The sequence below is a fragment of the Bombus impatiens genome, unplaced genomic scaffold (genome assembly GCF_000188095.3).
Source record: "Bombus impatiens unplaced genomic scaffold, BIMP_2.2 scf_0487, whole genome shotgun sequence".
In the NCBI taxonomy this organism is placed as follows: Eukaryota; Metazoa; Arthropoda; class Insecta; order Hymenoptera; family Apidae; genus Bombus; species Bombus impatiens.
Genome location: NT_176906.1, coordinates 335,732 through 362,253, shown reverse-complemented (window position 1 = coordinate 362,253; position 26,522 = coordinate 335,732). Strand labels below are relative to the sequence as shown.

Here is a 26,522-nt window from a genome sequence, read left to right as displayed (position 1 = left end):
TTACAAAAAAAAAAAAAAAAAAAAAAGAATGTAAAAAGCATGGAGATTCCTGTAAATAAAACAGCTAATTACCAAATATAGTAATAATTAGAAATAAGCTTTTTAAAAGTATATAATATAACATAATATAATATAATCTTTTTTGTTGCACAAACAAAAATACAAAAGAGCATTAAATATCGTGTGTGTATGTGTGTGTGTGTATGTGTGTGTGTGTATGTAGAAGTCGCATACTATTATTCTATAACGCTTCCACAACGAATTATATGACACAAAATTATAGGCATTTGTGATGTCGTAAAATATTTTCAAGTGTTTCTATGTTAAAATGAACTCGTATACAAAAGGCTACTAATCTCTGAAAAGTAAAATACCATTGTACACTTCATCTTTTAATTTGAAATACCAATGAAATGATTGTTCCATTTTATACCTTTCATGTAAATGAGAATTAATAATATGATATATCTTCTAAGCAACAGAAGCGGAGGAAACTTGACTTTTTGACTGTGTAAAAACTATATTTAAGTTTTATAAAAAAGTGATCTCATAAATATATATGTATATTTATACACTACTCCACATGTGTTTCATTTTCAGTTTTGGAGTCGTCAATTTTGAGAGATGGCATATCAACAATATTTTGTATTTCACGTGATATGTTTTCCAAAGTCTCCGTTTCGATGGAATCAGTGTCAATATTTATATCAATAACTTCTTGTCGTTTTACAACTTCTGCACTTGCTAAATCAAGTACTTCTCGTAACACTTCTGCTGCTGCATTTGCAGAATCGCTTATTGGATCTTTTCGTTGTGGAGAATCTACATTCACGATTTCCAAATCGTTTCTATTAAAATTCTCCTTATCAGTCGTATCTTCTTCGAGTAACACAGTCCTCTCCAAAACTTCTGATTTTTTTGAATCAGAATCATCTACTTTTATTTGCATTCTATTTTCATTACAGGATATTATTTTTTGTATCGATTTAGGCGATCTTTGTTTGGCAAGTGTTGTTAAATCACCTTCATCATCGGCTACGTCCATTCCGTTGTTCGTTTCTTTGTGTTTAATATCACCTTGTTCAATCTTCTTTGAAACGTCAATATCATTTGCTTCCATGGTATCTTCAACACAATCTTCACTGAATTTCTTTAAACTTTCTTTATTAATCGTTTGAATCGCTTGCCCATTGCACATCGCCTCCTTTCGTTCCTTTTCCTGTTTTCCTTCCTCATCATCTTTAATATCTAAATCTCTCTTTGCATCTTCTTCTCCACCTCTTTCTTTAACTACTTTAACTTCTTCAACTGCTTTAACCTTTTCAACTTCTTCAACTATTTTAGTTTGTTTTTCCTCCACCTTACATTTATCTTCCTCATTTTCTTGTTTACCTTTATAGTTTTCTCGTTTATTTTCCTCGTTTTCTTGTTTACCTTTTTCGTTTTTTCGTTTATCTTCCTCATTTTCTTGTTTATCTTCCTCGTTTTCTTGTTTATCTTTCTCGTTTTCTTGTTTATCTTTCTCGTTTTCTTGTTTATCTTTCTCGTTTTCTTGTTTATCTTTCTCGTTTTCTTGTTTATCTTCCTCCATCTGCTTATATTTTTCTTTATTATTTTCTTGTTTGTCTTCAGAATCACTATGTGAAATTTCCATTATTTCTTCTGACTTCACACATTTTATAGATTCATGAATATTTTTATCAGTTTCATCATTATTATTATAATTATCCTCATTTTCTTTTTCACTTTCCTTATTCGTGTCTTCTTTAGTTTTAGTTTCATTTTGTGACGGACTTATGATATTTATTTCTGCAACTTCATCTTCTTGTAGATCTTCTATTTCTTTCTCAGTCTTATGTGTTTGATCATCATCAGATTCTTTCATGACAAGTTTTACATCAACAGCATCTTCTACTACTTCCTTTTTAGGCGAATTAATATTACTTCCTGCATTAGAATTTATATCTGCATGGTTACTTGTGTTAAAATTCTTTTCACTTTCCATCAATTCTTCTTCATCATCTTCTACTGTAATTTTTATAGTCTCAGACAAATCTTCTACTTGATCATCTAGTGCTTCACTTGGACCTGATGTTTCTTTCATCCAAGTTTCATTACTTAATTTCTGTAATTTTAATTGTGGTTGTTTATAGTGTGTCAATTTGTGTGTCAAACCTATAAATTTATTTTCATAACTAGCTCCACATTCATCGCATACGTATGTTTGAGTCTTAAATATATCATCTTTATCATCAGATTTTGGAGACTGCAATTCTTGGGAATTTGTAACTGTAGGAAGTTTCGCAAGTTTTTTAGTATTCTTTCTGTTCGTTTTTCGTATATTCTTTTCAAAGTTTTCCTGATCGTTATCGTCATCACATATTTCTATAGTAACAGATGAAGTACTTGTAAAGCTCAATCGCTTTCTCTTTAATACAACATCCTCATTTGACGACGATTCGTCACTCAAGTCTACATTACGATTTCCTCTTATAGGAATACCACTTAAAATAGTTTTTAATCTTTTACGATTATACTTATTGTCAATATCTGCATCCGATAAGGATGAGCCAGTTGCTCGTTTATGTCTTGTTAAACGGCGGCCGCTATTTTTTGCAATTTTTGGAATAGAAGAATCTGAATCAGAACTTTGATTAATATTATGCTTACCATGCTTCTGTGTAACTTGCTTTGTCTGTTGTGCAACCAAACTGGACTGCTTTGAGTCAGTATCACATATTTCTTTTGCATCAGGCTTGTGTTTTTTATTAGGTACATCTTCATTACTTGAGTCCTTATCTGCAGTCCTTACACTTTTAATAGAACGCTTTTGACTTTGCTTTTCTATATCATTTCTTATATCACTAACTGGCTTACTGGATTTATTTTCATTTGTCAAATTTGTGGCCATTACAACATATGTCTTATTGCCTTCATCATCCTCATCAATCCTATAGAGCTTGTCCTTCTTTATTTTAGAATCTTTTAATACATCTTTTAAAAAAACTGTACAAAGTTTGATTTGTTTGTTATTTGACACTTCTTTCTCAGGTTTACTTTTACAAATATCCATATTTTTCCAACAAGATTTACATACAATTTCTCCTGTTTTATGAATCTTGAATATATCATCATCAGTTTTAATAGAATTATCACATTTACTACAAACTTGTGACTTTGTTTGTTCGTTTAATTTGTTATTTCGAGATCGTGTGCGAGTCATTCTGTCAGAATCACTCTCTGACTCCAGAAATGCGTTTAAATTTATTCTATTAGGTTCAGTGCTGGTAGTTTTACGATTTACAATGGTTGTTTTTATCTGTAACATAAATATATTATATTGATTTAATATAATATATAATGATTTAATATAATATATGACTAAATATTACCTTAGGGAAAGTTAAGTAATTTATTTTTTTATCAGCTGTATCTTCCAATTTAATTGTAGTTTCTTCACATATGTTCTTTAAATCTATCAATACATCTATCACATACCGGCAAGATAAACATATGAATTTATAATCTCCATAAACATTTCCACTGTTCTAAGAAATATAAAAATCATATGTGAATTACATATTAAATTACATACCATATAAAATACAATATACAATACAAATATAAAAATATTAAATATTAAAAGTATTCATATGTATATTATTTATATATTTGTAAAAGTAATCAATATTTATAAAAGTAATCAATAAACCACTATATTAAGTAGTTTCTACCTTTGTATTAAGGAGTTCCTGTATTTTGTGAAATGGATTATACTGCAAGTTCTTCTCTTTACTAATATCAAAGATAAATTCGTTTTTTGCTGGTTCACGACATAGACTACAACATTGTCTGCGAACATTTATTTTTTGCTTTGTAGTACGTTTATATTTTTCTATAAAAGAGCTGCATTGATTTAATTCGTATGCACATTTGTGACAAATTTTAGTTGGTAATTGATCTGCTTTTAGTACCTATGTAAATAATAAATAGTTAATATGACTGAAAATACAAAAAAGTAAAATGCTTATTAAAGATCAATAAATATAAAAGAAATGTTGCAACGAAATAAAAAGAATAACATAATACATTTCATATATTTATGTTGTGATGTTTAAACATATATAGTTACATTTAACTTTGTGATAACTTATGTTTACTTTTTTATATTAGAAAACAAAACTCACTTTCCAAACGCACAGTTTATATTTAATATAAATGTATCAAAGATTATATTTTATAGAAAAATTACAGCAAATTCAATAAATCATCAATAATAGCACATACTATAGCCAAAGACTTAAAACATACTATAGTTAAAGACTTAAAACATAACTTAAATATCTTATAGAAGACATAGAAGCTCTTAAATCATCACAGAGTATGAAACTATGATCATACAGAATAGAATCATAATAGAATCAAACATCGGCTTTCAAATTCTCCACAAAATAATATTAATCTTGTATTATTAAAGTTTGTTTATGCAAAATTAATCCAACAGCTTTTTGTAACCTCTAATATAAAGTCTGCAAATTAATGACTACATAAAACATTTATTCCTACTGTTTACAATAGACCATTCACTATTAATAATAATAGATCTGTTCATTGTATTTATATGTAATTGTAAGGAAATGAATTTAAGCAAACCCTTTGTTCAAATATTTATGTTTCTTAATGTGCACAAATATCGACGCACGCTCAGACTTACTGTAGCAAACTTAATTGAATTCGAATATCTCACTAGCAAATTAGTGATTTCAAGTAAGAATATTTCTCTTTAGAAAACTACCTTAATAAGTGAGCAGATTTCGAGTTGATCATAATACATTTGTTTATTGTCCGCTGTAACATCCAAGAAAACACCTTCATCACTCGCACAGAGAAAACAGTACTGGCTTGACATGCTGCCACATAGAACTCAAAGAATAAAAACCAATTGTTTAAATAATGAACTAATCAAATACTTAGAGACATCAATCCGAAAATAACACTAAATTTTAGTTATATAGTAAGTAACAAAATTCATTGAAACGTAGTAGATTGGCGGTAATAGTACCCCACTAAGATGGCGTACAATATACGCTATGTCGACCTATCGAAACATATATATTTACAACATTTTGACCGTTAAATTTGAAACCTTAAACATCAATTACGTTTTAATTACTGTTGTTATATAATAAAATAATATCAGTATTTGATAATTAAGGTGCCCTAATAAGTAAATAATAATTGCTTTTTCTCTAGACTTTCCTTTATTAAAGTAATTTTAGGTTTTAAACATTCATAACGCTTTTATTTCATCAAGAATGTGCAGACTTAAATATTTTGGTCAATTTAGGTACAAGTATATCTTTGAAAAACATGTATCTATCAAAAAACATTGATACTTCCACATCTTCGATCTTTTAGTGTTCACGTTGAGACCATTTTTGCAGTGACGAAAGTGAAAATAAATCAAATATAGATCGATTCTGTTCGTGAAATTGTTCGATACGAACTTTTATGTTATCTAATATTGACCTGAGAAATAGAAAAAAATGTTAATTATAAATATTCCTTACTGAATAATAATTAAACAATCTTATTTGTTATTTATAAAAAGAACATTTTGCTGAAATTAATTGGAGGGTTAATTACCTGAAGGATTCTGCCATGTTCTCAGAAAACTTGAATAAATCTTGCATGCAAGTATTTGTTAAATCTGTAAAACGTTTTTTAACAATAGCATTCATTTGATCATTTCCTTGTTTTATTTTCTCCAACTTCGGTTGTTCAGTCGGATCTTTAATGCCGGTCATTGTACTTAATTGCTAAACAGGAAAGAATTGAATAAAAACGTATTTCCCATAAGATAAAATGTGCCATAGTATAGACGAAATGGAATATCCCCCTCTTAAAATTACGCAATGCCTTGTAACGGTAAGTTTCAGTTTGACCAATTCAAACAACGCGCGCGAAACAGTATACATGAATACACGTGGGTGGCATGACGTAAGAGTCAGACATATTGAGTATTTACAATGGCCTCAGTACGACATACACATGTTGTATTTAAAAAAAATGATCAAAAATGATTATGTTTGTATATAAATTCAATCCTCATATGCACTATGTAACATGAATAAATTACAAGTAACTTTGAAAAACTTTGTTATGGAAGACTAGATACATACATATGTATTTGCAATAAATCAGTGAATGAGAATATTGCTTCAACTGAAAATTCATCTAATACATATTTTCCCTTCATTAAATTGACTTTAAACGCACAATTAGAATTTTTCTAATACAAAACTATCAAATAGGAGAACCACCGCGATTCTACCTTCATATAAAATATTTATTTAAATACGCACACGATACGCAATGCACACAATAGCTGATGGTCGGTCGGTTCTATTTTGCACGATCTGGACCATTGGACCGAAATTATCACCGATTTAACCAACGTAGACGTCACTGTGAGAGCCGACAACGAATGCAGAACAACGTCCTTTGTCCTGCTTCGTGCGGTGCTATAATTTCTAAATTTAGTGATTGCTCGTCTACGAATTATTGTTTTCGTCGATCAGGGTAGTTCAACATTAGAACTACTGATCGAACTCAGGGTTAACGGTTTCTGCGCGTTCGCGGGTTAATCTACCGACGCGCGCAGTTCACGCGGGTAAAGTTTTTAAGTTTAAGTAAAGATAGCACATGTACATCGAATATTATAAACTTATTTCGAAAGGAATAAACAGTCGAATTATAAATCTTGCTTTCAGTCAGACACTCGACTCATAAATAACAATTTGCATTATCTGTTTTTTCTTTGGCTGGGTATTATTAGCATTCGCAGCTATATCACGAAGCACAGCTTCTACTGCTTCTTCCCATTCTTGATCTTTCGAATCTTCTCGATTAAAAGATGTTGACCATTTTAAGCGCGGCATTGATATCACTGTCAAAACTTTTCTAAAATTAACAATAATATGAAAACATTCAAAGATTATTATTATAAACAATATAATTCATCATGATTACCTAAGATCTGAATGCAGCGCGGACATATCGCCTCCAGCCTGTTCACCTAGTCTGCGAATAGTTTCAGCCAATGGCCCGCTGAGCCTTTGCAATCTTCTCCATGATTGAGCATACTGTCGACTTACAAGCTCAATAATAGTACTCGTCAACGCCAAACCAACCAAGATATATAGAGTACATAGTAACGTGTATTTCGGTTTCTCTATAAAAAGACGATAACAGAAGGTATATAAATAATAATCTATAAATACGCACTACGTGGGTACGAATAACAGTATCCTTTCGAACGTAAAGTAAAAACTACTTATTACGTCGTGGGTCCGCGTGATATTTCAAAAACTCTTTTAAGTGTAACATGTATTTTAATACTTACTCGGTACTAAGTCACCGAATCCTATCGTGGTCATAGTGACAAAACAAAAATAAAATCCATCAAAAAAATTCCAGTCATCTTCCCATAACATGAACATACCTGCACCGCAAGCGAGGTATAAAAAAAGTAAAACAATCGCTGTAAATGCTCCTATAAAAAGAATATGCAACTTTATATTTTTGTATAAAAATTTATAATGCAATTTGTATAACGTGCAAAAAAAAACGATATATAATAATATCAAGAGTATTATGAATATACTAATTCGAATATAAAGTTAGTTATCGTTTTATTGGGTTGGCAACTAAGTGAATGCGGATTTTATCAATACCACCTAATGGCTTTCTCTATTTAATACTTTCTCTATTGAACTTAATATAATTCAAATGAGTTAATCGAACTTACCAAGCGATCGCCTTCCTGCTAAATTTGTCGGAACGCAGGGAAAAGAAAAGTGAAGCGGGAGTTTCGATTTTAGGGTTAATGCGATTTTAACTACACCTCCAGCGAATAGTTTCCCCCAATCAGCTATTACTATCAATGTCAAAGGTATGCCAACGAATGCGAATAAGATGCAGAACATCCTTCCCAGATTAGTAGATGGTACAACGTTCCCATATCCTTAAAACAACAAAAGAAAAAAAAGGAAAGAACAACCAAACAAACAAAAGTATAGAAACAGTATTTGTTGTCCGTCCACTTAATCTACCTGTGAATTTCGTGTTTTTAAAATTACATTAATTCGTACCTAATTGTATTATATGTTAGGAAACTGTTACAAGCACAATCTCTTGATCGTCATAAATCAACTTAGATTTAAATTACACGTTTAATTGTTATTCATTACCAATCGTTGTAAGAACAGTGCTTGCGAAAAATACGGCTTGAAAAACACTCCATCTTTCAGTTACGATCGGCTGTAAATCTGTCGTATCTCGATTTTCTTGGTCTATTGTGTCTGTCACGAAAGAGACCAACAAACCACCTTGTGCTGCTTTCTGGACTGCCTCTTCGTAAGCACGTAATTTTACGCTAACCTGTAAACATCCCTTGCATCGCATTCTTTCTAACTATTCAAAAACGATTGGTACGTTTCAAAATATCGGTTCGATTTTGATCACCTCCACCAAGTGAGTATTTCGAATCGAAATTTGAAGGTGCACCATCAATGTTGAAATCACCGACTTACCAATGTGCGTAAATTTGACACATCGGTATTGTTGGAAACCGCATTGACGAATGAATATCTTTCAGCACGTAAATTGGCGCGCAAAACTTCCAAACGTGCTAATTCTGCCGGAAGTTCGATATGCCGAAAAACCTGTTAATGAAAACTATAATAATAAATTCCACCAAATTATTTTATGATTTATATATTTCAACATTGTTCTAGAATAGCATAGTTCTAATGTAAGAAATTAACTTTGTTTACTAACGACATTTAATACACTTGTAAACCTCTTGACTCTCAAGTGGTTGGTCTTTCAATATCATTTTACGTGCTTCAAATATATGTTCGATTTGCATTTTGATAATGTCGCTAATTATTTTATTCCGTGAGTTTAATACTAGGTAATATTCTTTCAAAGATAACATACAAATTCATTCTTTAAAAATTGCAAACTAAAAGATAAACAATATATGTAAACGTTTAACAAAGGAGGTTAGTATTAATCGCATCGAGCCATGCGATTGGTCAATTGCTAAAAATAAAGACACCAAATGGAAATCCAGATCCGCGTTGTTATTTCTGTAAATATTACATTCTATAAACTTGCGTAAATAAATAGTTAAAAAATTGGAATATTCATTGGTATGTTTAATAATATCAACCAAATACCATTTGTCATTAAAAATCTTTCTATACATTTTTACATTATTTATAACATTCCTTTAACGCGTAATTATTTATAAAAGAGTAATTTTTCATCCAATTGTTCTTTTCATATCTAACAGCAACTTTATATAGTTATTTGACGAAAAATGCAGTAGCTATTTCTATTTAGTTTTTTTAATTTAAACGTGCACGTTTAAAAGTTTAACTTACTAAACCACCAATTGCTGTATAAAGCATCAATGCAATCAAAAGTCCAACGTGACCAGCGATCGACTTGATTTTTTGTATATGTTGCTTTTGAAACAATCTTCTTTCTTCTGTAGTTTGTCCGACATTTTCTTCAGTAAATCCCACAGATAAATCAGACTTTTTGATCGACATTTTAAACACACGCGTTTTGCGAAACACGTAACTGCTTCTTATACTCGAGGGAGACTGATTGGGTTCACCCGAATCTTCTACAATCACTTCGGTTATTTCCGTACGGAAGAGCGAAGGAACTGTGGTCTTAAAACTTCGCCCAGAATTCAATTTTGTCAAGTATCTTTAGATATGATCGATATTACATATTTTTAAGCAGTGCCTGGTGTTTGATAATTACATGATCTTCTCCTATCATATACTTAAATTTTACTTATTTAAATTCATTCTAATCTTTTCAGTCATTCTAATATTTTATTTTTGAGAACATTTTAGTTAGCAATCCAAACATACCAAAAGTTTTAATTTTTTATACTACATTCACGGTAATTTATTATGAACACATTTTCGTGGAGAAAATATATATTTTGTAATTCAGATTGACCTATACTAAAAAAATATGTTGATAATATTGCAATGAAATGTTATTTTTAATATGGAAATATGTAAGTACTTACATACATTGTACATATATTTTATAAAAGGTATACAATTTTTGCAAGTAAGCGCTCAGCGTACAGTCGGTAAAGAAGTATTATGAACAGACTGCGATTGTCATGTTCGAAAGAAATTTTCAATAAGGAAACGAATAATTATTCAAACAAAAATAGCAGCGATCGCTAGATAATTGGAATAACATCCGTGATGTTATTTGACTATAAATTTAATAATTAAGCTTAATAACTAGTTTTCGTGAGTATACCTTATGTATATACAAACAGTATGTGACAGTTTATAGAATATTATTATAACAGTTAATGAAATAAATATAAATCTGGTATTAATTATAAAATACATTAAAATACATAAAATCTAGTATTGCATCATAATATAATAAAGATGCAAAATGTTACGGTTAAAACATGCAAGCGAATATGGCATTTTGTTAGGTTATTGAATCAATATCTATAAACATTCTACTTTATTCTTAATTAATTATATAGATTATCTATTGTTTCATTCAATTTCCATAAATCTAAATTGTATTAATATTTATAATTATGTTACATAGATAGACAAATATCTTTCAAATGTGATTATTGCGTAAATTTTTTAATTTGTATCAATGTAATATGTTCTATAATAAATATATTTTAGATCATGACAGCAGTGAAAGTTCATGGTGGAATTGACATTTTGAGGCTTCCTGTTAATCAAGAAGAACATGTATTTCCTCCGTGGCATATCAAATACACGCAGTCACACATACTTCATTCTAAATGTTCTAAGAGTGAAAATGGTTGTGGCGATAAGGATGCTGATGCCTGTCAATTTTGCATGTACATTAGATAACTTTGATTATGTATAGAATTGTGGTGAATTATATTATATAAATACTTCTACAGTTTCAGCCGTACCTTAGAATTGCCGCACATGCCAGACATGGTATTTCCAAATAATATATTAACTTTAAAACATCAGGATGGTGCATCCATGCAATTCAATGCATTAGATGCTTTGAGAACTGTATCAAATGGAAAAATTAATATTCAATTAGCATGTGCAGAAGCTTGGAAAGAATCCAGGTACAGATATGTATACTCATATGTATTCACTTTATTTATCAATACATTTTTTAATAGTAATAATAATACATGTATGTATATATATATATATACTGCTTTCTGATCTATGGAATAATATATATATATATATATATATATATATATATATATATATATATATATATATATATATATATATATATATATATATATATATATATATATATATATATATATATATATATATATATATATATATATATATATATATATATATATATATATATATATATATATATATATATATATATATATATATATATATATATATATATATATATATATATATATATATATATATATATATATATATATATATATATATATATATATATATATATATATATATATATATATATATATATATATATATATATATATATATATATATATATATATATATATATATATATATATATATATATATATATATATATATATATATATATATATATATATATATATATATATATAAAAAAATATATATATATATATATATATATATATATATATATATTAATCATTTATACATATATATATATATTATTCCATAGATCAGAAAGCAGTGAATATTTGGAAGAAAAAGTAAAACCATTTGATTGGACATTTACCAGTAATTATACTGGGACGATATCTAATTTTGAAATTCAGGAAACTAATGAACGAATTGACGTGGATAAATTAAAAAGGAGAGATAAAATCCTGTTTTATCATGATTTAACATTGTTTGAAGATGAACTTCATGATAATGGCATTGCAGTTTGCTCTGTAAAAATTGTAAGTCACTATATGAATACATTTGTCCTAAAAAAGAAGTATATAACTTGTTTTATCCTAATTTTATTTACTGATTTAAATAGCGAGTTATGCCAACTAGCTTTTTCATTTTATTGAGATATTTTCTGAGAATTGATGGTGTAATGTTGAGGATAAATGATACGCGGCTGTATCATGAATTTGGTCAAGATTATATATTAAGAGAATATACATCAAGAGAAGCCAGAGTTGAAGAAATACGTGTAAGTAATTGTTTAATATAGTTTTAATACAAACAATACTCTAGAACAAAACTATAACAGCTCATGTTTTATCCATACCAATAATATGACATGTCAGTGATTTTGCTTTCAAAATTTATATTGCCTTGCAATGCAATGACAAAACATTTTTATTTTCATTTTTTGTTAATAAAAATTTCAATAAAATGTTGGTGAATTTTTTTCTAATTGAAATGAGATTAAACACAATATTATTATAATATTATATAAAATGTTACATACATATTAAATTTATTTTTTGCTTGTCCTTTTAAAATGTACTGTGTTTCTCTTAAGATATAGACTGTGCTTTTTTAAACGTACTGTTTATTGATATTTTATGGATAACCAAACTCCTGAGTTTCTATGAAGTCTCTACTCTACTACATAAACAAAATAACAATTAGAATGAACCAGAAATTAATTTTTTTTAGGTTCCACCATCACTTTTTGTAGAGCCAAGCGAAATAGCACCACATTTGCCCTTAACTGGATGTCAGTATCATAAGCTAATAATGATGTCAAGTAAAACAGAATTAGTCACAAACAACGACAACGAATTGGTTAATGAAATAGTAACAGCCAGTGTAACACCTAGAGCTAATACAAGTGAAATAGACAATTCTGTTACCTAAAATTTCCATTTATATATAAATATATCACAATCTGAAACAATCAAATGTGCATTTATTGAAAAAAGACATTGCCATGTAACCTTTCATTGTGTGTGAATTTTCAATTTAATTAACAATAAAAAATTTTTAATTCGATATATAATATTTAACACATGAATAATGCATCCAAAATGTTCCAAATAAATGCTTTTTCGGTAATATATCTAGTACCATTATAATTGTTTTATTCCATCATTTAACAATTGTATAGAATTGTCACATTTTATATCTGTAAAATATAGTAGAATCTACTTTTATTTCTATGTTTTGGAAGAAGATGCTTTTTCATTTAAATTTTCATCATATCGTCTTCTAACAACTGTATTTATCCACAAAAGCAATATTTTATTATATTTGTGTTCACTTATGCAAGTAATTCTGTTTGCAAGAAAATATAGTTTGGCATTAAATAAATCTTCACATGTAATTTCTTCACTTGATTTCTTTGTGTACATAAAATCAAATGTACAGTAACCTACTGCATGTACATGAGCACAACGTTTTAGTTTTCTACCCAATGTCCCATTATTTGTCTCCAGTGACCAATTATGTTCAAAAATCTATATAATAAATATATACATTAATATCATCTTGCTCTTTCATATATTACAGTTAAAATTACATTTTATCACTTACAGCTATATCAGATATACTTGTCCCAGGAGAATACACAAATTTCGGACGGGGATTTGGTAAATGTTTTGGGCACTTTTGAGTTTTTAACGATTTAATATCTATATTCTTTGCACTTTTATTATATTTAATGTCAATTTTCTTTCTTCGCAATGCAGCTCTTTTGAAATCTTCTTTCTCATAATAAATAATAATATTTCCTGTTCCATCATCAACTATAACAATTTTTATTTAAATTACTTGTTTAACGCAAAGGCCTTTATTAAAGCTTACAGATATTACTTGTCAATTCACATAGTTTATATTACTTACCATGATATTCATAATATTTAGGATCTTCAGAAACATCTATCACAAATCCGACTATTTCTATTTTTCTTATTTTAATATAAGGCATATTGAGAGGATGAAATTTGACATGTTTACCCTCAAAATAAGGTATAAATCTATACAATTCCATTATTAAGAAGGGTTCAAAAATTTCTATATTATCTAAAATAATTTACTGTGCTTGTAATAATACATAATATTTATATAATGATATATTTAAAATTTATACTACTTATCAATTATTGCATTTAATGTTTTAATCCACCTTCAAAGTTTTTATGTTTGAAATTGACCCACTCTTTTTCATCAGATAGATACTGCGGAAAATCATAATCTCCTTTGTATGAAACAAAATCTTCGTTGATTTCTTTTGGTAAATCCGTCCAATTCATTAGATCTATATTTGCTATATTTGTTATATTTTCTAATTAAAAAGAATATATAATTTAAAAGAAGATCTAGAGAAATTCACTACACACCACATTTTATTTCAGTATAAATAACGTTTAGAAAATTTAGCAGCATGTATTAAGTGTTTACATTCACGTATGTTGAGATGAAAGACTTGGCGCGAAGAAGTTTGTTACCAGTAGAAAAGCACTTGGAAGATTCAAGTCTTTATTTTAAGCAATATTAAATTTGGACGTTTGCCACTAGAGTGCACTGTTAGTTCCATTTTAAAATTGTAATCTTGGCGCTGGATTAATTTTAAAATATATCAGGCAAGTACAATCGATAATTTGAAAAGATAAAATGCAAAGCGAATTGAAATAATTAAAAAATTATTTATTTATATTTTTATTAAACATTACAAATGCAAGCGATGTAAAATAGAATGAAAATAAATAAAAAATAAAACTTAAAAATCAGTTTACAGTCAAATAGACGTAGACAATTTAAATTTTTTACTAAACTTATATGGAATCAATACTTATACGCAACGTATAAGTAAGATATTAAAAGAGATGTAAGAATATTCATAGTCTTTTAGTATAAAACAACAAGAATCTTTGTTTTCAAATTATATTACAAAAATTATGTTATAAAAAAATTCTAGTTTTACGAGAATGTGCAACTTGTATTGATGGAACATTTTTGAATGATAGTAAGTGACATCAGCAGTGTTTGCATCTATGAATAGCTGAATGATCAAAGGCACGGACACACAGTGTTTCCTTCGGTTGAAACCGTAATTGCTGTTACCAGTCGTATTGTATCGCAGTAGACTACCACGGATCAAGTCCCGTGTGCATTGTTCCTTTACACACCGTCTGACCTTGGGAAGGTCACGCCTGTTACACGCACCTCGCATTCCTCGAATCCCCCGCGTTCCATTCTTCGCGGAGGCAAACTTACTTCGATAAGCAATAACGTCTCATTTCATGCACACTAATGTATACCTCTTGTGAATTAAGTAGCGGATTCCAGTTTTTTGTTTTGGTTTGTTATAATTTAAATATAAAATGGAAGTCTAAAATGGAAGTCTAATTGTTATAAAAAAAGATTAGTTTAAGAATATTGCCTTCAAAAGCAAGGATTCTTTAGTTTTCTTAAAATTTCTTAAAATTTCAGCAGTTTGTATTTGTAGCATCTCGCATGCATGTTTTAATAAGCATTACAGTTGCTGACACATGATGTACGATACACCGTAGAAAAGCAAGCGAATGCTAATGATAAAAATATTATCAAAAGTTTCCTATAAGTTAACCTAGAAAAATGTATTAGGTTACATTCTTTAATGTTTAAAAATGTTTGCAATTCATTTCTATGTAAATAAATAAATAATGCACCCTTTATTTACTTGTCTTTCATTCAATAAAAGTTGAAAACGAAGATATGTACTATTATCTTTTCTGAATATCATATGCGTTTCTAGTGTAATAAGTGTTTCGAGTAGGTGGCGCCACGAGTAATCTTTCGACCCGCGAAGAATTCAAAATACATTAAAATTTTAATTTGAAAATTTGCGCCTCGAAATGTAACGAGAAAACAAGAATAAAGTACAAGTAGAAATTTCTTCGACAATATCGATCTATCAAGAAAAACATTATAATATCCAAACGCGACAAGGATTCTCTGGAAGATTGCAATGGCAAGGAGACAGTCTTTTCTGGTTGATCTAGCGATATAAAAAGGTAGAGGAAGGAAGAAGAAGCGAATCGAATCAATCATTGTTCGACCAACATTGTGACACGATATCTGTACCTATGAAAGAAACACGTAGAAAATCTGTTGAGCTTCGTAACACAACCGAAGGAAGAAACCAAAACGTGGTTAGCGACGGTGTCAAGATTCTTTCGAATCAATGACTCTTACTTAATTTTGAACATTTTTGAAATGAGCAATTTAAATTGAACCATTGCTTCATTTTTAACTTGATCTTCATTTATAAATTACATTATTTTATTATAATTGTTCCTATCATCGTTATTGTTCAGAATTCATTCGTTGTTCAAACGCGGTGACTTTAGAACAATGTGTTCGTACATAAATTATATCTGTTGGTATATAAATTGCATCTGCTGTTTGTATTATGCGTGTTAACAAATTATATAAGGTAACGTTTGCTTTTTCTTCTTATTATACCCATTACTGACAAAATTACCGAGAACGGAAGCGAGCTCTCATAGTCTCCTTCTATCTATATCGCTTGTCTAGTTCTCATTAGCGATGAACCAACATCCGTTTGCGGAGCTCATTATAGCATTTATTACAAATTCAATACCGTGCGACCATTAACTCACGAATATCAATATTGTATTACTGTAAGCAGGATTGCGAACAATTAATAGTACAATATACATCGCGACAATATTCTTCTATCGAGTTCTTGAATTCTTTTCAAAGATAGGATCCTGAATCGATCCCGTCGCTATTTCGCAGATTAGCGATGTAGTTGGGACGTGACAGCCCTCTGTGATGTTCAAGATTTCATATCACTTTCAGATCTATTTAATACAATTGGTGTTACATTAACAACAGTCTTGTTTACAAGATGAATTTCATAAAGGATAGAATTAACAGAAATCAGATATGATACTTAATGTTTGCTTTGCCATTGAAAATTGACAAGGAATCGATCACAGGCACGATTATAATTGCTGATTTCTAGGAAATAATTCCTACAGAAGAAACATTTACAGTATTCTGTTGTAAGATTTCAAGTGTACTGTCTACATTCCGATGATACAAACTAAGACAAAACCAAGCAGCGTTATAAAAAAAACTCCGCGGAAAATGAAGCTTTTTCATCGGTAACAAGTGTCTGGATTTTGAGAAATGTATAGAAAGATCGTTGTTGAAACGTATAATTTTCTGTTTTAGGTGTATGATAGAAGATTCTTCCTTCCAGGAGTCAAAAAATTTGGCACGGATCATTTTCGTTATGACGCGTGCGAGCCCTTCGTTTGTTACCGAGAAGCAAGAGGAAGCTTCGCGTGGCGTTCGTTCCCATCGCTGAGCTTTGCTACCTCGCACGCTGCCATGATGCGTAGGTGTTTCCGGCCGGCTGAAGCACGGGCATCTGCTCGATCTCTCGTGCGCGCAAGAACGAAGAAAGAGAAGGAGAAAAGAACGAAGAAGGAGAAGGAAAGGAGAGAGAGACAGAGAGATGGACAGAGAGAAAGAGGGCGATTAGAGAGAGGAGACAGCAACGCACGGCGTGACGCAAGAAAGAGAGAGAGAGAGAGAAGAACGAGCCGGCAAATAAGGGAGCTAGCGAGCAGAGCGAGAAAAATAGAGTCTGTCAGCGGGTGAGCGAGTAGAAAAGCAGGATGCGAGTGGAAGGACGCCGGCCGTGGAGAGAGCAACCAAGAGAGAGAAAGAGAGAGAGAGGGAGGATATGCTCGGCCGGAAGCAGTTACTCGTGCGATGTAACGAAAATATCAGCCGTCCGTTTCGCAATCGGCCTACCCGCGTTCGCCGAGTTTAATATAGAACACTCGCACGTCCTGTCGCGAAAACATCACACTAACCCCGCTAACCGCACGTTGCTATTGCATTTATCGCGTCAGATCGAGAAAAAAGATCCCGTTCATCCTCCTCTGTATGATTCGACCGAAGCTGCGTCGACGAAAAGAAGACGTCTGCACAGTGTCCAGGTACTTTAAGGCGCGCACTAAAGCGCGGACGACCTTCTCTTTGGAATCCGTGCGGTTACTTCCACGTATCGTGTCCTTGATATCTGCCTTCGATGCACGAGAATTCGATAATCGGGTGCAACTTGTACGATATTTTCTATCGTTCTTAATCCTCGCGACTTAACTTCAACGAGGCGAATCAAGATTGGGTTTATTATCAAAATATGTATCCTATTTTTTTTTTTTTTTTTTTAGGAAGTACGTATATCGATCGTTTTCATCGATGGATCATTTTAAATACACGCTTCCTTTCCACTGGATCGCGAAAAACGTACCGCGACCTCGCTCATTCTAATCTCTCTTTCACGGTAATAAATTTCTGTATATCGTATCAGCACAATATTGAGCTTAATCTGTCCTGTTAGATCGTAAGTCATATTTGTGTAACCGATGGCTCGTAGATCTTTTCCTCTTCCTTCTTCCCCCCTTCTCTCTCCACGTGACCTTGGCTCTCCCATTACCCTGACGCGATAATAAATTCTTACGACGGATCCCTATAAAATCGCTCGGCGACGAACGCTTCTCGCCTTCGTTTCGTCCCCGAATGCTTCGCTTTTAATTCCCTGCCCGATAAACCTGATCGACCGTAAAAGCGTCTGGCTGTTTCAGATACCTCGATCGCACTCCACTCGTTCAAAATTTCACGAAATCCTCTCCCTCTCCGCTACTCGTTCGTTTTCGTGAAATGTTTATCAGCGACTCGCGCGCGAGTGACAGCCGCGATAGCTCGTTCCATCCTCCGTTTCACCTACCACATGCACGAATCACTGATCAATACGTCGTTCGTAGAACGACACTGGAAATATCACGCGATTCTCGGAATATCGCGAGCATTCCACGAACACCTCTCTATCAGTCTCGATTCTTTTCCCGACCGCATTATTGGTTCGGATTTTTGCGTTTCCGGGACGATGCGCTTCGAACGTATGTGTACAATGGTCGCTTCTATTTGACTCTTCTGTCGCGTCGAATGGCGCGTTCGATCACTCGGACTGCTGCTCCGATGGAACATTTCCGAGTTACGCATGACGCGAGAAAAACTATTGAAGTATTGTGAACTAATCAGGGCAAGGACTCACTCTGAATTAAGTTTGCCTCGTCCTCTTTCCAACAATCGATCTCTTATGTCTTAGGAATTGAACTATCGACGAATCCTTCCGACGAATAAAATCTCACGCGTATCTACACGAAAACCATAGAGCAAGAATAGGATAAGTCACATTTAGCAATTTGAAAGTCCAATATCTTATCAACGTAACATCGTCAATTTCTAATCTACTGCTAAAATGCTTATCTTCTGGTCGAATAGGATGTTCTCCCTTTTAAGTACGTCATATCAATGTACATGCTTTTAATCGCTGAATAACATCAAAGTTAAAAAATCAACAACAGATTTGTTCTTGTCACGCCCTTTCCCTGTAATCTTCGCATACTTGATTGTTCTAACGTATTCGTGAAAACGATAGTTCGTTAGAGCACGTATCCGCTGTAATCATAGACTAACACGTATTTCCTTGTCGTTTAGAATTGCATTCGTGCGAACAAGTTGTTGCGCCCTGTAACAAGTTGTCCATCCGTTTGTTTCTCTTTGGCGCCTTGTATCATCGTGTCACATAGAACCGTGCACCTTATCACCCTACCTTTTTGCCAATATTCCGTCTAACGTTCTTTCAACAACGATTATATCGTCAAATTGCACCGAACAAGACATATATCACAATACTGCTGCAAAGATTGTTTGTTGCATTGTACCACTGGAACTGGAAACCTTTCTGCAGCGTGTTGCACCTTTGTCTCTCCGCTGCTTACGTTCTGTAGGTAAAGCGACGCGATAAACACCGCGTACCATATCGTATAATGTCTTTAAATCAGCCGGTACTATGAAATTATCGTGTCACGTACGAGTATAAGTGCTTATTCTTAATACAATATGTAGCAAAGGATGAAACTAGTTTCGCGGGACGGACAGAAGGTGAAGGGGAAGAAGGGGTTAAAGGACGTCTCCGGTAGCTTTGACTTCTTCGAATGTGGTTGAACGAGTCGTCAAGGTAAGGCAAAGCGAGGCAAAAGCGAGCCAGGCCAATCTTCCCTCTCGTTGATGCGTTCGTTCGTGCGGAGAGGAAGGGATAAGTAACCGGAGATAGCGATGGAATCAACGCGTTCCGAATCGCTTCGGACCGTTGACAAAACTTCCATCGCGTCGAACGTTGTTCAATTACTGTGCGTATGTTTAAGCACGGCACGGCGCAAAGTGTCGACCAAAACCTTCGAATCGAATCTCGAAGAAACGGCGAGGACAAATTTGTGAAAGACCGATGCTTCAAATTCTGATTCGTGTTATTACGGAAGATGCTAACTCATCGAGGACCGAGCAATAATTTATCGCAGTAACTGCAGAATGTATTCGCGTATATTCTTATTCTCTAATGGAACTTCTTTCATCAGGTTCCTTTGATTCTCGTACTATCGAATTTTTGTAGCTATTTGAAAATACCGCTATATGACTTATCAGTTTCTTAAAACTTTATATTTTTGGACCTAATTGATCGTTAGTATAGAAGCGTTGTAACAAGCACGTACATCTCTCTAAGTTCAACTTGAGATCTGAGTGAAAAAAATAACGACGAAAAATATTCCCTTTCACAGCTACAACATTGAAAAACAGTATTTAGATAACATAGATCGGTAAAAAAGAAATTGCAAATGAAATGTCGTATTAAAGCAACGTGACCCTTAATGAATTAATATTCCACAGATGTTTTCGAGTGATTTCGAACAACTGGGGCGATAACGCCGCATTCTCCTAGTATTTCTATACGGTCTAATTAATATTCCAAGAAATGCACATACGCTGTGTTCTATCGATCGCTCTTTTCCTATGAATTATTGGAAACGCCGCTCATTCATTCCATTAAAACCAAATTATTATCGGAGATTTTTGTCTGACTAAATCGTTCGAAAACTTGCAACGGACGGAATTTAATGCCCATCGCTAACCGGATGAAGCCCAAGAAAGGAGGGAAGGGGAGATCGTGTACAGGTCTCGACATCGAAGGTGGAGTTGAAGGGTGGGGAAGAGGCCACTTCCGGTCACGTGATAACACTGGACCAGCCAGCCTGCCACTTTGCTTTCTTCTTATTTTCGACTCGTCAGACCCCCTTTTTCTCTTTCTCTCTCTCTCTCTCTCTCTCTCTCTTTCCCTTTCAACCTTCCCTTACGTAGCTCCTCATCGGCGTCATCTTCTTATTCTTCTTCTTCTTTTTGATTAACTCAAACTGTCACGAATCGGCCAGGAACAAGCGAAACAGATGGTGGAGGACGTATTTTCACGTCTTATTCTCGTCGCCATGGAATATTCAATTTGCACGACGATGTTCACTCTTCATTCATAGTAAATGCATCTTCGACTCCTATATCGCGATAAAGATTGCAGGAATTAATTATCAATCGAAGGGACTGCTGCAGCAAGGAGATATCTCCACTTTCCAGTAATTAGAGCGAATCGATAAAACCGACTTCAAGACCAATTAAAGTCGAATCGCTAGACTGACGATATTTATGCAAATTCATACTTTTATGAATATAATCAGACAGATCGGACTTCGATAGAAGATTGTTTTATATACGAAACATCGTAGAGCGTGATGTAATTTTGAGATCCAATATTTTACATCTTTGAATATCCTATGAATGCGTAAAAATCGACGAGACACGTTCTTAAACGTACTATAAATTCATAGCGAACTAATATCCGTAGTGCTGAACTTTCTCACTTTTCAATCCGCTAGCTTTAACACTTTTTTCAATCGATAGAATTCAAATATCGAAGCTTCGGCTATCAGTGGAGTCTATGAAAATCCAGAAATATTTTATTTCTTACAAAAAGCATGTATAAAGAATGAAAAAAAAGATAAGGACGAAATTCGCGCGAGAAAAAAAAGAAAATAAAAAAGTATTTGCTTACTAACTTTATTAACAATTGCCGGTATAAACCTGAATCTACTAACAATTAGATAACAACATGTGCGTCAACGCATTCCTATGGACGTAACGAATTCGCATCAACCGGAAGTAATGGAATTTTTCGTTCTTTTCTATTCTCCTGTTTCTCTCTCTCTCTCTCTCTCTCTCTCTCTCTCCTTTTTTTCTTTGTGCCGTTTTATTAGCCATTGCGATATATTATTTATCAAAGGTAGTAAGATTGTTCAGTTTGAGGCGAATTTGTATCGATCCATGGAGAGGGGGGGGCGAGGGGATTAATACACCGAATTGGTACGTTTCTTCGTTTTCTACACCACATTGTTCTTTTTTAATATTGTACGTCCGTGCACGTAAGACATATATCGTAGTTACGTCGATGTTAAACGCTTTGCGATTACAATGTCCCGAAGAATCAGGTTTCGCAAGGAGACTACACGGTAACGATACTGATGCGACGAGAGCTTATTCACCGTAGAAGAAACTGATCGAACCTGGATACGCTGATACATCTATTTATTTTCCTTGTTTATCGCAATCTGTTTTTCTTTCTAACGATTTTGGACAGATTTCCTGATCTCGCGGCAGGCTGTATCCTTGTCTTTCTCCCGATCGTTTTCCATCAAACAACGTAGACATACAAGTTACGAATTTTATTTGCCTCCGTTCTCATTTCGTCGATCCCATTATTTTATCCGAAGTAACGAGAAGATTATCGCTGCGATGATACAAAGGGTGGATGAGTATTCTTCTTCGAATTTTCGCAAGGATTTCCATTGTAAATGTATTTCGAAAGCTGTCGCTGTTTATAAGTACGATGCGGCAAACGTCGAAAGAAAGACCAAGGATTGATGATACGGAAGAGAAAATGTTAAGCAAGAGAGACAGGGAGGAATCGATCAGATGTCTCGACTCGTGTGATAACCTCTGCGCACCCGACAAATGATATTGCAAAGAACGATAGACGAATCTCTAAATTAATCGGAGAATCGAAATAATCGGAAACAATTTTGGCTGTCCTCAAACTACTGCTTCCAATATGTTAAACAGAAATGCATAAATATATATGTATATATATATATATACATGTATATATACATGTTTGTGTATATATATAATTCATATGTATATATATATGCATATATGTGTATATATATATATAATATTTACAAGACATATACAGAGCATATATAGTTAATATTAATAAAAACATACATTTTTCCTTTTCTCTTCGCGAGACACGCGCGCGCACACACATGCAACCATACATATTATACATACAGGCGCGCGGATAAAACGCATCAATGGGATCGTCCCGACGTACTCCTTGATTAACACTTTTACCTTTTTGCCCCAAGGCTCGATGCTCCCGTGAGTCGATCTCGACCATTCCAATTGTATTTCAACGAATATGCCCGTGTCCGATTCACCTTTTTTTCAGCATTTCTTAGCCAGATGCTTCGTTCCTCGTGTATATAAAGTACCATTCGGAAGATCAATTAAAAAAAAAATTACTCGTCGTTAAAAGACAGTTTCCAATGGTCTCGTCGTATCTTTTTTATTTGCACCAAATATGCTCGCAACATCAAATCAGTGTACGTCGAAGGTTTCGCGAGTCGTGAAAGGCTATACGATCAACGCATCCAAAGTTTCCAATTACGGCCGATCCGCGGAAAGTTCTCCCTGTACCATGCGTTCTCCTATTCCCTCGACTTGGAAGGGCGAACCTACGAGAGGGGATTGATTTCGGGATGTTGCGATTCGTTGGACGTTCGATCGTTTCCCGCCACGTTCACTCCGCGACAGGTCCTATCGCGGACGACTCTCGAAAGTCAACGCAGCGGCAGACGAGTGGTTTCTTCCCGTTTCTCGCTGCCTCTTCGCGACGAACGAAGCCGAACGAACAATCGGAAGAAAAACCGCTTCGCCGAGCAATCGCTCCTCCCGTGACGCGTTTTCCAACCTTTCGACCCCCCTCTCGTGCTTTACCAACTTCCAAGGAATTACTTTTCGCTGTGGACTTTGTACGCGTTAACGGTACGCGCGTCTTCGATCGTTTGTCAAATCTTTCCCAAAGTGTGCCAAAAATGCAAGGACTACTCGTATATTTCGTTCGATGCGTTTCAAACATGGATAAAACGGTGGTGTCGGTGGTATCTGTTGGGAAAACGGTTTAGACAGTCTCGACAATAAAAAGAAACGAACGTTATCGTGGTCGTGAGGATGACGGTGTCCCGTGGAACGTCGACATACCTCAACGATCAAGCCGCTCGAGCAAGAATGGAAAGTTAACACACCTTCGTTCGGTGAATTCCGTCCGCGTGGGAAGCGCTGTTACCGTGCAATTAAACTCCGCTCCAGGCTGCAGCGGCGGCTCGGCTCTCCACAACACCAGAGTCTCGAAGGCGTTAATTATTTCAAAATCTTGGTCAAAGAAGTAGAGTCGAATCAACGAGGAAAGCGATTATCCGTGTATATACGTTAAATCGGCGTTCGTAACAACGAAAGAAGAAAAAAAAAGGGGGGATCCCGAGTCGCGAATCCACTCTCGCGTTATAGAAGAGCGGAGCAACACCGGCAGAACGGCCTGTCAACTACACCACCGCACGACGCGTGTATCGCTTTGTACCTCGTACCTTAATGAAACGATATTTAATTAAACTCGCACGACTAGATAATACTGGAAAAAAGGAAGAGAATTAACGAAATGGAAAACGACGCCCGACAACCTAACGTATATAAATACGTATACGTACGTAAGAGATTTCAGGCGTGTTGTGTTCTTTCCTCCCCCTTCCCTGATTCATTCTGTCCTGTGCCGTACTTCTCTTCTCCTCACGCTTATGCCCCCACGCAATTGTCCTTTTCCCATCTGCCCGCATTCTCGCCGTCCCCATGAAGCACACCCATATACGCATACATACATACATACATACACATATACGCACGTACACCGACACTTACACACAGATACACGTATAGATGCAACCGTTCATTCTTACAGACTTACATAGCGCTCTCGCTCTCACGCAGCCCGAACGCGTGCATTATCTCGATCTCGTGTCATACCGCTCTCTAACGCTCGACAGGGCCGCTCGATACAACAGTGTTAACGAGTATAAAAGCGTATACATCGTGTACCGAGCGGAGGAAAACGCTCGGAAACGCGGACAATGCTTCTTTTCAGAGCTTTCTTTCTCCGTCTCTTCCCCTTCTCCCCCCTCACCCTTTTTCTTCCCCTCCATATCTTTATTCCTTCCTTTTTCGATTCTTATATACGTATTTTACCGCGAGATGCAAGCGACTGGAACACGGTTTCAGAAAATAATCGAGTCCAGTCGGGCAGGACGCCTTCCGAATTCTTTCGCCGCCTGCTGATCAAACATCTCTCGCCGCCTCTCTCTCTCCGTGTCGTGCTCCTACTGTGAAACTTTATGTGTTACTTGGCGATACAGCCACGAATAAATTAACCGTAGAAAAGTTTCTTCTTTATACAAATGTAATATACAATATACATACCTATAACCTAGGCGTAGACGCGTGTATACGCGTTTCGAGCAAAGTAACAGCAGGAACGCGTGTACACGCGCGTACACGTGTTCGCGTTCAATATACTTTAGTGGTTCGTCTATTTACTTTCACGCTTTCTCTCTCGTACGCTCGCTTACTATTACCACGCATTCGCTTGGTCACGCTCGCATTTTCTCCCTGTGTGTGCGCGTACTATTTATATATTCTATCATGTATAGACCTATCTATACGTAAGTGGTATGTCTCTGCGTTTATACGCACGCTCGCGTAGTACATTGTCAATCTTTCTCGCCCTTTCTCCGCCGCCTTTCTACCCTTCGCCCATCTTCCATTCTCCTACTCCTCCTTCGCCTCCTTTCCTTCCTACCACTGCTACACGATACTCGCATTCTTCCATTCGTACACGTTCTTGCTCTTTCAAACTCTCTCGCTCGCATCGCACTTTCGCGCGCGCATGGAAGAATAATAAATAAAACACTCGCGACGTCAGACGTACAAATTCGTCAGAATCTTCGATATCGTTTCTCGACTTAAATGCAACTCTTGTACTTAATGCAATTTTTCATTTTGCTCCCTCTCGATAATCCTGTGCATAGAAGAGCCTTGGCGTCTCTGTTCGCGAGAGACCGCGATACACCACGTGTATTACCGGTGTCGGAATACCCAACTATTAGAGTTCCGGTGTAACCGGGTCGAGCAACCTTTTCTCCGGATCCCTCGAGTCCCCGATGTCGTTGGCGATCGGATGATGCCTATTCCCGGCGTTCCCGATCGTGTTTGGGTTGCATCTGCATCCCTGAGCGGCGTGCCGGGCGTAACATATTTCGCACAAAGCGACGCAGCCCTTGAACGGCCAGTAGCACAATAAGCAAGGCATGACGAGGGTAAGGGCACCGAGACAAGCCCACCTGGAGGCCCTCCTGTTCCCCGTGCAGGAGCATGGTTCGTCCGCGCAGCTCCCGGCCGCCTCCC

General features: G+C 34.4%; 5 protein-coding genes across 9 annotated transcripts in view; 1 reads left to right on the top strand and 4 right to left on the bottom strand.

Moving 5' to 3' along the window:
- Window positions 1-323: 323 nt before the first annotated feature.
- LOC105680996 (glutamic acid-rich protein) lies at window positions 324-6,598 on the bottom strand. The gene is made up of 7 exons (XM_024368867.2): window positions 6,366-6,598; window positions 5,647-5,819; window positions 4,796-5,529; window positions 3,735-3,974; window positions 3,393-3,548; window positions 1,299-3,319; window positions 324-1,253 (listed from the first exon to the last, which is right to left on the bottom strand). Exons 3-7 carry the CDS (start codon window positions 4,907-4,909, stop codon window positions 575-577), a joined length of 3,210 nt encoding a protein of 1,069 aa, XP_024224635.1. The 5' UTR covers window positions 4,910-5,529; window positions 5,647-5,819; window positions 6,366-6,598; the 3' UTR covers window positions 324-574.
- Window positions 6,599-7,362: 764 nt separating this feature from the next.
- LOC100746421 (TWiK family of potassium channels protein 7) lies at window positions 7,363-9,721 on the bottom strand. Its single transcript, XM_024368870.2, has 5 exons — window positions 9,453-9,721; window positions 8,595-8,726; window positions 8,253-8,442; window positions 7,811-8,026; window positions 7,363-7,555 (listed from the first exon to the last, which is right to left on the bottom strand). The coding sequence occupies exons 1-5, from the start codon at window positions 9,621-9,623 to the stop codon at window positions 7,395-7,397; spliced, it is 870 nt and encodes a 289-aa protein (XP_024224638.1). The 5' UTR covers window positions 9,624-9,721; the 3' UTR covers window positions 7,363-7,394.
- Window positions 7,383-12,939, top strand: LOC100746306 (TIP41-like protein). 5 transcript variants are annotated; one of them, XM_024368869.2, is made up of 6 exons: window positions 7,383-7,520; window positions 10,761-10,942; window positions 11,009-11,188; window positions 11,782-12,004; window positions 12,088-12,246; window positions 12,699-12,939. In XM_024368869.2, exons 2-6 carry the CDS (start codon window positions 10,764-10,766, stop codon window positions 12,897-12,899), a joined length of 942 nt encoding a protein of 313 aa, XP_024224637.1. In that variant the 5' UTR covers window positions 7,383-7,520; window positions 10,761-10,763; the 3' UTR covers window positions 12,900-12,939. The 5 variants fall into 5 exon arrangements, with proteins under 5 accessions (XP_024224637.1, XP_033177656.1, XP_003491028.1 ...); XM_033321765.1 differs by lacking the exon at window positions 7,383-7,520 and adding an exon at window positions 7,870-7,954; XM_003490980.3 differs by lacking the exon at window positions 7,383-7,520 and adding an exon at window positions 10,161-10,355.
- A 160-nt stretch (window positions 12,940-13,099) lies between these two features.
- LOC105680992 lies at window positions 13,100-14,504 on the bottom strand. The gene is made up of 4 exons (XM_024368871.2): window positions 14,167-14,504; window positions 13,884-14,063; window positions 13,575-13,786; window positions 13,100-13,498 (listed from the first exon to the last, which is right to left on the bottom strand). The coding sequence occupies exons 1-4, from the start codon at window positions 14,291-14,293 to the stop codon at window positions 13,199-13,201; spliced, it is 819 nt and encodes a 272-aa protein (XP_024224639.1). The 5' UTR covers window positions 14,294-14,504; the 3' UTR covers window positions 13,100-13,198.
- An 8,964-nt stretch (window positions 14,505-23,468) lies between these two features.
- LOC100742909 overlaps window positions 23,469-26,522 on the bottom strand; it is a gene marked incomplete at its 5' end in the record, with an annotated part of 31,254 nt that continues 28,200 nt past the window's right edge. Inside the window, 1 exon segment of the mRNA XM_024368860.2 lies at window positions 23,469-26,522. This exon segment is cut by the window's right edge and continues 31 nt beyond it. Coding sequence (XP_024224628.1) covers window positions 26,221-26,522 — 302 coding nt within the window.